This window comes from Sinocyclocheilus anshuiensis, unplaced genomic scaffold (genome assembly GCF_001515605.1).
Source record: "Sinocyclocheilus anshuiensis isolate Anshui unplaced genomic scaffold, SAMN03320099.WGS_v1.1 scaffold293, whole genome shotgun sequence".
NCBI lineage: Eukaryota > Metazoa > Chordata > Actinopteri > Cypriniformes > Cyprinidae > Sinocyclocheilus > Sinocyclocheilus anshuiensis.
In genome coordinates this window covers 319,513-331,468 of record NW_015540858.1, presented here as the reverse complement: position 1 = coordinate 331,468, position 11,956 = coordinate 319,513, and the positions used below count along the sequence as shown (strand labels likewise).

Genomic DNA, 11,956 nt, shown 5'->3' with positions numbered 1-11,956 from the left:
ACGCGACTCTGTTCCCCTTTCGGGCTCTGTCTTTACATTTATTTTGAAAGATGAAGCTCGCGATTATGGTAAGGGGCGTTACATTTCCGACGAGTGCTTGCGGTGTTCGGCCAATCACAATGCACTGGGTCAGCTGGCCAATCAGACTTTGTAGAAAACGAAGCGTTTGAGAGAGGCGGGGCATAGAGGACCTACAATAATGTACAGTATTTGAAAAATAATGTGTTTTTTGAAGATTAAAGCATGTCAACATATTCTGTTACACCAAATACACAAAATAATGATCTTTAAAAAAGCATCATATGACCCCTTTAAGAGAGTAAATTCTGATTAAATAAATTCCTCCATGAGTGAGAGACACTATGGAAGTAAGTATTTAGGAAAATCTTAAAATGCACACAGACTCACCCATGCAAATAACCGCAGTAAAAGCAGGTTACAGTGGGAACAGAGTGTGCTGCATGTTGCTTGGATCTTGCCAACGGCATCCTAGTAGAGAAAATGATTCATATTGTGACCTAGACAAGGATCTAAAAATAGCCCGGGTTCTTCCAGCATGCTTCCCTTGGGTACTAATGGAGAAAACCGCCACTATAGAACATGACTAAAGTGATATTTGCATATGAATGAATATAAATGCATCTGTGTAGCTGTGATTGTTTCTTAGTAGTAAATGATGTTCCTGAATTAGGTTACTGCTAGTGAATATTTACAGTGGTTGATTTCTGTGCCGGCTAGATTAGATACAGTCACACCGAGGGCAATGAGACATTAAAACAGACAGCAGCTCAGGATGTGTTGGATGCATCCTGAATAAATGATATACATAGACCCTGAGCTGAATTATTAGTTTGAACACAATTTCCATGCACCATGACTCATGAAATAATAATCGGGCCAGAAACACACAGTTGCTGATCACAAATAAAAGTGCTTCTGAAATGTTGCTGTATTTTGTATTGAGTATCTTTGCAGTGCTACGACTGATAATTGCAATCAAAATTAATTATTTTGTAAAACATCAATTATTTTAAACAATTTTCAATCAGAAATGGGTAGATTTTGTTACTTTTCACAAATAATTACAAAGAAACAGCAAGTAACACATTGAATTAAACATCAAATTTAGAAGTAGAAAGACTAAAATAGCATTTTCTTGTAAAAAGTACTTCAATAATCTTTAAATTAATTTTTTTGTACAGTGTAGCTAGAAATGTCAGTAACACTTTAGTATAGGGACCAATTCTCACTATTAACTAGTTGCTTATCAGCATGCCTATTATTAACACATTGGCTGTTTATTAGTACTTATAAAGCACATTCTGCATGACCATATTCTACATCCCTAATCCGACTCCATACCTAAACTTAACAACTACCTTACTAACTATTAATCAGCAGCAAATTAGGAGTTTATTGAGGCAAAAGTCATAGTTAATGGTTTGTTAATAGCGAGAATTGGACTTTAAAATAATGTATGACCGAAATGTCATATTGCAATATAATTTAATATGTAAATGTAAACAACATGTCAATGTAAGCATAATATATAAACATGCATAGACAGATGAATTATTCTCGTGTAAAAACATTTTCATTTATATTGCAATATAATATGCAAATGTTAATGTTGAAATATGTAATATGTAAACTACTGTGATATAATTGAATATGTAAATGTAAATAATATGCAGATGTAAACAATAATGAAATGTGTAAATAAACGTACAGTAAATGGGCATAACATGTTTAAGCCTATATTTGTAGGACTAGGTCTTTTTTTTGTTGTTGTTGTAAATGAAGATTATTGGAGTGTGTTTTACTAGAAAATACTTTTTAGAAAATGCATTTTACGCTCAATTTAATGTGTTACTTTAAGTTTCTGTGTTTGAAATGTACTAGCAGTGTCTGAGTGAAAATAGTTTCTACACCATTTTTTTTCCCCAGTTGTCTTTCAGTAGATGGTTGTTATGTGAGGTGTGCAGTTTCACTGTTTTTTAGCTGTGCTTGCTAATATATTCACAGTCCTCTACTCTACGCTCTGTCTAGCTCTTCTGAAATGTTTTCCTTGTCTCTCACAGCCCTATCAGTCAGCAGACAGTAGCTTTGACAGACGCAGCAGCTCGGAGCTTCCTGTCCTGCAGCCAGAGACATCCAGGATTAGTCATCCTTAATTCCACCTCTTCTGTCCTTACTGGCCCTTCATATTCATCTTGAGGGGCCATACATTATTCAGACTGAATGAGAGAAGGTTTTTAGCGGTCATGTATTATTAATCAAACGTAGAGCTTCTTGATGTAAAAATTATATATTTCAACCACTTTTAGTTTTAACCATAAAACTGCTATTGCTAGTCACTGTGGTCATATACAGTGATTTCAAAATGTATTTGAAGGTTCTACACTTAAAAATATCAGTACATCATTGTCATGCATATATAACAAAATATCAAAGCAAGTGTTTTTTATCTGAACTTGAGGAGAACTGACTTCACATGTCGACTAAACATCACCAAAACACTTGATTCAAAGATGTTGAAACTTCAAAAATGATGAAGAAAAGTAAAGTTAGTGTAGAGAAGCAGCATTTGAGATGCATACAGACACTTGTTTTGATATTTAGTATCTAATGCAATGATATTCTGGCATTTTTGAGTGTCCAAAGGTTGTTTGGGGTCATTGCATATTCAGATTTACAGTAGTTTTGTCAAAGACCCGTGATTTTAAAGTCTCACAAATGTAAAGACCTTCCTGGATCCTCTAGGAATTGCTGTTTTTGCTAGAGCGATACTATTATGCTGGCATCTGCAGCGGTGAAAGTGTCGACTTCAGCACCTGCACGAAAATCAATGCCTGATTCTGCCATAGTAAATCTCTAGGTATTATGCAATGAGGTTAGAGCTCAGTTTTACGTCCGAGAACTTCTGTTGGTCAAACACGATTCGTTTTTCAATCACAGATTCTCAATTGATTGTTTATTCATGATTGACTAGAAAATCTGAAAACTGAAATTTAGGTTGGTTTTGTGGGTTATCAGCTGATTCCAGTCATCTCAAATTGGCCAAATATTAGCTAATCAGTCAGCATGGCAGTAAAATAGGCTGCAGATGCTGTTTCATCTTGATTTCTCAGTCCTCAGTTGTACAAAAGCTTTGCGTGAGGAACAGACAGAAAAACAATGCCGTAAAAGACGAGGAGGAGAAGCTACAGAAGAAGTGCAAGCGTTTTGAGGGTGAGCAGATGACAGATTTTTCATATTTGGTTAAACTATTTCTTTAATCTCTAAGGATGCTAGAGAAAAAACTGATATCAAGTTTGAAAAACCGACGCAACTGAGTGATTTGCAGATGGGGAGGAAAACATCGATGCTGTCAATTAGCTAATGATTCTCCTGCATCAGCTGCTGTTTGCCACATCTCCACAGGAACGCTAATTAGATTCACAGAGTGAAAGAACGATGGAAGGAGAGAGGAAAGGTCCTTTCTATTTCATTGTGCTACACTGTACTAATTTGGAATTTTGCAGCAGCAATAATAAAAGCATTGAAATTATTTACCCAAAAACTTACCCAACCTCAGGACATTCAAGATGTAGATGAGTTTGTTTCTTCATCAGATTTGGAGAAATGTAGCATTGCATCACTTGCTCATCAATGGATGCTCTGCAGTGAATGGGTGCCGTCAGAATGAGATTCCAAACAGCTGATAAAAACATCACAAAAATCCACAAATAATCCACACCACTCCAGTCCATCAGTTAATGCCTTGTGAAGAGAAAATATGCATTTTTATAAGAAACTAATCCATTATTAAGATGTTTTTCATCTTACTTCTGCCCAAAGTCCGTAATCCATAATAACGCTTCCTCCAGTGAAAGTGTCCATTTCCTGTTGTCTCTCGCATCAAAATCCAGCCACATATTTGTTTAGAGCTGTTTTGGACTGTTTTCACTTGTAAACAGTGCTTGATCTGTGAAGATTTCGCTCCTGATTCAGACGAGACATCTTTTTTTATTGGAGAAAGCCATATTATGGGTAGAGGACTTGTATTTTAGCTGGACACAACTGGTTTGAAGTTAAAACGTCTTAATGATGGATTTGTTTCTTACAAACACGCAGCTTTTGGCTTCACAAGGCATTAACTGATGGACTGGAGTGGTGTGGATTACTTGTGGATTATTGTGATGTTTTTATCAGCTGTTTAGACTCTCATTCTGATGGCACCCATTCACTGCAGAGGATCCATTGCTGAACAAGTGATGTGATGCTTCATTTCTCCAAATGAAGAAACAAACTCATCTACATATTTAATGATCTAAAGCTGAGTACATTTTCAGCAAATTTTAATTTCTGGGTGAACTGTTTCTTTAAAGCAAAAACCCATTTGTTTTATTAACAAACACAGCACACTGATTAACTCTACCTTTTAATAATATATCAAATTATTTAATGAAAAAAAAAATCTAAGAAGTGATTTGCATTTTTACCAGGACCTCTTGTTGCAGTGATCAAGCTGTTCAGTCCCCATTTTAACCATTATTTTACTTTTTTTTTCTTTTGCTATTCCTAGTGTATTAAAGTCAGCTTTGACGTACACTATGAATACACTGCATATTACTGGGAATAACAGCTTATTAATTGATTTTATCCTAGTCTTGCTATTGCATATTTCATATAAAGAAATAATTCTATTCATACATGAAAGCCAAAGCAAACTCTTGCACGCATTGCCCTACATTTGCCAAGTGGGAGTGTGTTTTGGTGTGTCATCAATCAAGCTGCAATGCAGAATTGGAGTGTGTAGGCAGACTGCTGTACAGTACATTGCTTAGTAACCTACATTAGGTACAATATGTACAGTCCCAACCAACCCCACATGGGCTTCACTGTGCTGTCATTGAAGCATGCTTAGAATGCAAGTCATTTAAGTATGGATGGATGGTGTTTTAATACATGATGCACTGCAATGCATCACTGCAACAACGATGCCTCATTAAGCCTCTTGCAATCACTGTTAATATTGTCTTTTTGCATCTCATAGAGCAATTTGCCATGGTTTCATCATGCCAAAAAATGTAACACTTCTGAACACATCAACGGCATCATTGATTGGTTGCTGCGCAACGCACGTAGCAGAGATGCAGTTTTGCAAAACACAATGCATACTGCATACTGTGTCACAAACACTGGTAGCTAGTATGCAACCTTGCATTATGCGTATGAATATGAATGATTTTGAAATATGATTCTTACCTGGATCGATGCTTGTAAAACGAATCGGATTTGCAAGCTCAGTAAATGATGCACAAATATTTGATAGAGGATTTATGATCTTAAAAACAATGAAAGCAGTTATAATGCCTCTAATCTATCAATTCAACTCGCTTATGTCATTTAATCGGATTCTGCAGAGCAGACGAGAGATATTTGGCATCCTCATTCTAATCTAGATTTAAGCCATTTGAAATCACATTAAAGCAAACGCATTCAGGTGCACAGAGATCAAATGATGCATCTTAATAAAAGCGATCCAATGGCATCCAGAGTTGAGCCGCGGAGAGAGACAGAAGAGGGCTGCGCCTCTCAGCATCCTCACGCCTGGGTAATTATCCAGCCCAGTGCCCTTGTTTTCTCCTGTAGCCGGGAACCATGTCTTGGTTCGTGTTCTGTTTGACTGACAGGAGATGTAACGAACTGCAGGGCTTCCTTCAGTCAGTTCTGACCAATGCAGTGTCTGCTAGTGCTGTTGCTAAGCCCAGATGAGAGAGAAAGCAAACGGGCACCAGGCAGGCATCACGTATAAACATACGCCATGTATAAATGACCTTAAAGGAATTTCTGTCGGGATTTTTCTTCCATTTTTTTTTAATTTGTTAGTAAATTAGACTTTGAGCAAGTATTTATTACTTTATTATGTTGATGCATAATAAAGTAATAATGACAATACTAAATGTTTTGTTAATCTAACTTCTATATATATCATAGCGCAAACTACTCCAGCGGTTGCCATAATTACCATGTCAGACTTATGTTAGCTATAGACTAATATACATAGTACATGATGAAAACTAGATGTTAAAGATGGGGCATGTATTTTTTCAAAAACGCTTTAGAAAACTGAGTCGGCAGGGTAGCAAAACAAACTTGAAGCCAATCAGCAGTAAGGGGCGTGTCTACTCATGATGTGGAGGAGAGAGCGCTCAGTGCACAGGATGCACTGGGACATTAGCCGAGCCGAGCAACGACAGAAAGATAGAGATGGCGGATAAAAAAACAAAAGAGGAACCCGTCTGCGTAACAAAAGAAGGCTTACGATAAGGCAAGAAGTAGGACCCGTGTAAATATCGGATCAGCTTTCCAGCGCTGGAGAGAACTCAAGGAGCAGGAAGGTCTGCGATCGGACGTCGAAGTTGTTTTGTTTCTTCACGATAGGTGAGTAACATTAGTTTTGCTTTGTTTCACAGAACTAATATATGCTGGCTTTTGCTTGAATAAGCTTGTGTGTCATAATCGTTGCCTGGGTTGGGTATGTATGTGTGGGGCGGAGCTATCAAAATAGGGACGAGACCCTTTTGGGGTAGGGGCGTGTTTGTTTTGGTGATTTGAAATATCAACACTGGCTACCAGAAATCACTTACCCCACCTTTAATTGCGTGATAATTAGATATTTTTCCTTCACAAATTTTCATGACTGTAATGCTTTCAGGTGCTTGTGTTTATATATTAGCGCTTCAAAATTGTTATTATTGTTTGAATTATAATTATTCTCGATTCTTATTAAATTGTCATTACTGTAATATAGCAGTGGAAATCATCTTGTCTAGACACAATCACTTTAAAATAAAGTCCACATAAATTAAAGGCAAACAACAAATACAACCCTGATGTAGAAATGTTTTACATTTATTTTACTATATTTTTTCTCTCTTGACATTATACAGCAGGAGTCTTCAACCTTCTCACCAAGTGCACCACTGATGAATAGAGAGACGGAGCTTAGACCCAAAGTGCTGTTGCACTGTAAGTCTGGCATTTAATAACACAAACATGCATTCATGTTTTTACATGCTTTATGATCTGTACATTGCAAAGCCATTATGAAAAAAAAATACAATGGAAGTCAATGGCTACCGTCAACTGTTAGTTTACCAAAATTCTTCAAAATATTCTTAAAACAACTTGAGGGTGATTAAATCATGACATTTTTGGGTAAAATATCCCTTTAAGGAAAATAATGACAAGATTTTTTAACAGGTTAGAGAGATTCATTCAGTGACTGCAATAGACAAAACGAGAAAGAAAAAAACTATTAAATTGCTACACGGCTAAAAGTACAGAATTGATTTTAGAATAGAGGTTTCATTTTGTTTTAGTGTTCTGTTTAGAACAAAAACAAGTATAGTAAAGTGCAATTATAGGGAGAGTTCTGATTTATGATGTGTAATATTTCAGTATTAAATTAAAGTTTCCAACCTTTAAAACTCCGAAAGTGTTTGGCAAATTTTACATGGTGATTTTTAATAAAATAATCAAGTATCACGTAATTGTGTACTATCACTCATTTCCATTCTCACTCTACTACAAAAATTGTAATGTAACACATCTCCCATGTTTGATATGACAACAATTATTTACACCCAGAACACCAGAATAATTATATTTCTTAGCAATTATAAATAGTGTCTATGTTGCTCGGTGAGGTCTGATCCCAGGTCAATTCCAAGATTGAGTCAATCCTAATTCTATGAGAGGAACTGCTCCAGATGGCTCCTCCTGATCTATGTTACGATCGGGTCTCCGTATGCACAGTAGTGCTCGATGGCGAGATTGTACCAGTTTCCTTTCCCTCCCTTATATGCACTGGTGACAATCCTGGCCCATCCTGACTCCACCTATAAAACACAACACAGGGTTTAATCACCCCCATTCTAACACACTGCGTGTTCAAGAAAAGGTTTTGTAATTGCATGAAAAGGAGAAACCAGCACAGTCTTCAGAATTTCGCCTTCCTTTATATGATCCATTTACATTTATGCATTTAGCAGTTGCTTTTATCCAAAGTGACTTACGATAGAGCTGCATAAGCAATTCCACCAGAGAGGAGAAGAGAGAGTGAAGGTTTTGGAAAGTGACAGAGGAAAGTTGAAAGCCACCAAATGGGTGAGTAATTTAAAATTTTGAGATAAATTATTTCTTTAATGTGTTTAATTGATTAGACTTTTTTCTTAAATCTATAGGCCTCATATGATAGTGGTAAAACTAAGCAGAGATCAGACCAAAGCCCAAAGGACGCTGTCACTACTAACCCAGAACTCACCCCAGGAGTTTCTGACGATCCAGTATTCGGTCCCGTCCTCTGTGATGCCCCATCCTGCCACTGAGATGATGTGATTCGGTGATGTAATGTTTTTTACTTTTTTTTTTTTTTTTTTTTTTTTTTTTTTTTTTGGTCAGGTAACTGTTTTTATGGTTTTAGTTTTAGTTGACTATAATAACCCTGCTGTAAAAACTGTTCATGAACTATAGCCAAATACTTTTATCATTTGCATCATATTGATTTTGCTGCCATTGACGCCCAACAGTAGGAGAGTTGTGGCTTACTTTTTAAATTTATATCTAACTCAAAATATGGGCTGAAGAACCTGCCTGATTGGCCCATTTTTGTAAATCTCAGCCTTCATTCGGTCTCATCCTGAGACGTCTCTATAATCTCCAACTTTCCACACGGTGTAGTTTTTAATTATCGAGCAGGAGCCGAAGAACGAGCATGTGCCACACTGATTAAAGGAGTCACATTCTGCCAAAAAAAATAATAAATTAGAGAAGAAAAATAAGACATGTATTTAAATCCGCCACAACTCGCAATGTACTTCTACTTCACTGTTACAATGTGCATAATATGCACGAGTAATTATTGTATGATTAGTGCAGTTATTGTTACTTGGACAAAAGTTTTAATTTATACATTTATATGACATTTGCGTGTTGAAATTATTAAAAAAAAGCCGTTTAAATGCAACTCATATGACATTTTTATGGAAGCCTGTTTCTGCTACAAGATAAATTAAGGCAATTGTCACAATTCTGACTTTTATTCTCGCAATTCTGACTCAGTTGTAAATTCTGAGTTTACATCTTGTAATTCTGAATTTAAATATTGCAATTCTATTTTTTTGTTTCTGCCACATAATAAAAAATAAAAGGTAACTGTGAATTTTTATCTCACAATTCTTACTTTTTCTCGAGTTTATACAGTATCTCACATTCACTACTTTTTCTCAGAATTGCAAGTTTGTATTTCACAATTTTTTCTTAGAATTATAACTTTATATCTTGCAATTATGAGTTTATATCTCGCAATTCTAACTTCATATCTTGTAATTCTGACTTTTTTCTCAGAATTACGAGTTTATATCTTGTGTTTCTGACTATTTTCTTAGAAATGCACGTTTATCTCGCAATTCTAACTTTGTGTCTCACACTTCTGACCTTTTTTCTTTCATTTGCGAGGAAAAAGTCAAAATTGTGAGATAAAAAGTCCATAATGGAATTACCTTTTTAACTTTTTTTTTAATGCCATGGCGGAAATGGGCTTCCATACATTTTCACAGCATATCATGTCATTGCAGAGTTTGGTGTCTTACTTTGATTTCGGGCCTGATAATTATTGCAGGTCTCGTCAGGAATGCCCCGCTCATGTGCATAAGCATATACGCCCATGTGATCTCCACCGTAGCATGAGCCCACCCCGCCACAGTCAATCACATTCTGCACTGACAGGTAAGCAGAAGGCCACGCCCCTTTCCTCTTGATGTTGATGCGATCTGAATTTAAGACAGAAAAATCTATGTGTTTGAGCTGAATTTTCTGTACTCTATTACGCTTTACTCTACTGTATTGTCCTGAGTCTGAACTGCGAGTGCGCTGGTGGAGTCCATGGGCCCAGCAGGAGCCGCAGTTCTGTGGGATGTGTTGATTGCGTGTGACGCTCACATAGTTTTTGCCATCAATGTTGCGCCAGTCCCAGGAGGCAGGGAGATCAGAGACATTTACATATTCATGAGGCCGGGGGTATGTCCTAAAACATGCATGTTACAGAACCGGTATCGTATCAGTTCAGTAAATAACAGCAGAAGACACACTGTAAACATCAGGTTAAAATACCGTTAGTGCCTTTCAGATTTAACACCTCATAACATCTCATTATCTTACTAAATTCCCTGCATCTTACCCTTCATGTAAAAGGTGAAGGTACCTGGGTACTGAAAAGAAATGAGTTCTTACTTAATAAATTTACTTGAGAATGAAAATTTGATGAAAATTGAGTGAGTTTATCCTTAAGACAAGAAAAGAAATTTCAAAAAATCATTCACTTTTCTTACCCCGTTGACCACCAGTTTTGTTGTTTAGAAAACAAGGCTTAATCTTGTAATTTTGATTCTCAAGTAAATGTATCTTGATTTAAGAATGTGAAGATATTTGTAATGGAAAATGAGACAAAAATGAAGCCTATATATATATACAGGTGCATCTCAATAAATTAGAATGTCGTGGAAAAGTTCATTTATTTCAGTAATTCAAACCTTCATTTAAAAACTGCATGTTGTGTTTACTTGTGTTATCTTTGACTAATATTTAAATTTGTTTGATGATCTGAAACATTAAAGTGTGACAAACATGCAAACAAATAAGAAATCAGGAAGGGGGCCAACACTTTTTCACACCACTGTGTATATATATATATACACATTAGGGAACAAAATTAGAGAACAATTTATGAACACTTGATTTTTTCAGAAATAATGTAATCTTCATCATTCACCGGCCATTTCATTATTTCAATGTTTTCAGCTTCAAGGAACTGCTTTACCCGTTTTGTAGTGTGACGGGAGGATTGTCCTGCATGTAAACTGCAGGCTGATCGGAAGATGCTTGCAGGGAAGGAACTGCATGTTGCTGAAGCAAGTTCTGATGAATATTTGCATTCTCCTGCCACGTAGCTGTAAAAGTGGCCCAAACATCCCTCAAACCACCATGACACTTCCTCCTCCACCTTTCACTGACTTCTTTATGCACTCGGGCTTCAGTCTTTCCCCAGTTTGACGCCAAACAAAATGTTTCCCATCAGAACCAAATAAATGAAACTTGCTCTCATCACTAAAGTGAACTTTGGATCAGTTTTCTTCTCTCCACACAACATGCTCCTCAGCAAAGATGAGTCCAGCCTTTTGATTCTCTCTGCAGAAGAGAGGCTTGATCTCTGCAGAATGTGCTTTCAGTCCGACTTCTCTTAAACGTGCCGAGAAAGATCCATACCCTGTTCAGCACTGAACTGGCGAGCAATTCCAGCTGCAGTGTTGAACCGATTCCCCATTGAGAGTCTCTGCATTATCCTGTCCTCTCGTGCATTTGTCTTATGTGGACGACCAGCCTTTTTGGGGGACTTGAATGAGTTAGTCTCATTGTAAAGATTCAAGAAATCACAGATTTGGAATGACCACCTTCTCTTGCTATCGCTGCTACTGGCCTTCATCTGGACAATCTGCTGTCGCAGGCTTTCAGTCACCTTAGAGCGGCCCGTCATCTCAATGAAAATTTGAGGAATCCTGCCAGTTAAATAGGGTTTGTCATATAATTAAGGAAATTAACACCAGTTGCCAGATTAACACCCATAACTTAGAGTTATTTTTCAAATATTTCATTTAAGTTTTTTATACTGTGCTTCAGAATTCAGTTAAATTATGAAATATGCTTAAAAAACGTACTTTACTCTTTTTTTAGGATAACTTCAAATAGGACTAAGCGTTGACCTCGAAATTTAGGAAATTGTAGGTTGTCCTCTAATTTTGATCTCTACTGTGTGTGTGTGTGTGTGTGTGTGTGTGTGTGTATATGTGTATAATATATATATATATATATATATATATATATATATATATATATATATATATATACACAC

At 36.5% G+C, this 11,956-nt stretch overlaps 2 protein-coding genes across 3 annotated transcripts in view; both read right to left on the bottom strand.

The window, feature by feature from the left end:
• LOC107687901 (protein ABHD8-like) overlaps positions 1 to 5,691 on the bottom strand; it is a 14,790-nt gene extending 9,099 nt beyond the window's left edge. The window contains exon 1 of one of the 2 annotated variants that reach the window (XM_016485382.1): positions 5,251 to 5,691. The gene's annotated coding sequence lies outside the window, so the exon portion shown is untranslated. Of the gene's footprint in view, positions 1 to 408; positions 482 to 5,250 lie in introns of those variants that run through there. The other variant, XM_016485383.1, reaches the window with a different exon arrangement.
• Positions 5,692 to 8,238: 2,547 nt separating this feature from the next.
• On the bottom strand, positions 8,239 to 11,070 carry LOC107687928 (cathepsin Z-like). The gene is made up of 3 exons (XM_016485415.1): positions 10,868 to 11,070; positions 9,642 to 10,075; positions 8,239 to 8,794 (listed from the first exon to the last, which is right to left on the bottom strand). Exons 1-3 carry the CDS (start codon positions 10,900 to 10,902, stop codon positions 8,685 to 8,687), a joined length of 579 nt encoding a protein of 192 aa, XP_016340901.1. The 5' UTR covers positions 10,903 to 11,070; the 3' UTR covers positions 8,239 to 8,684.
• Positions 11,071 to 11,956: the final 886 nt, after the last annotated feature.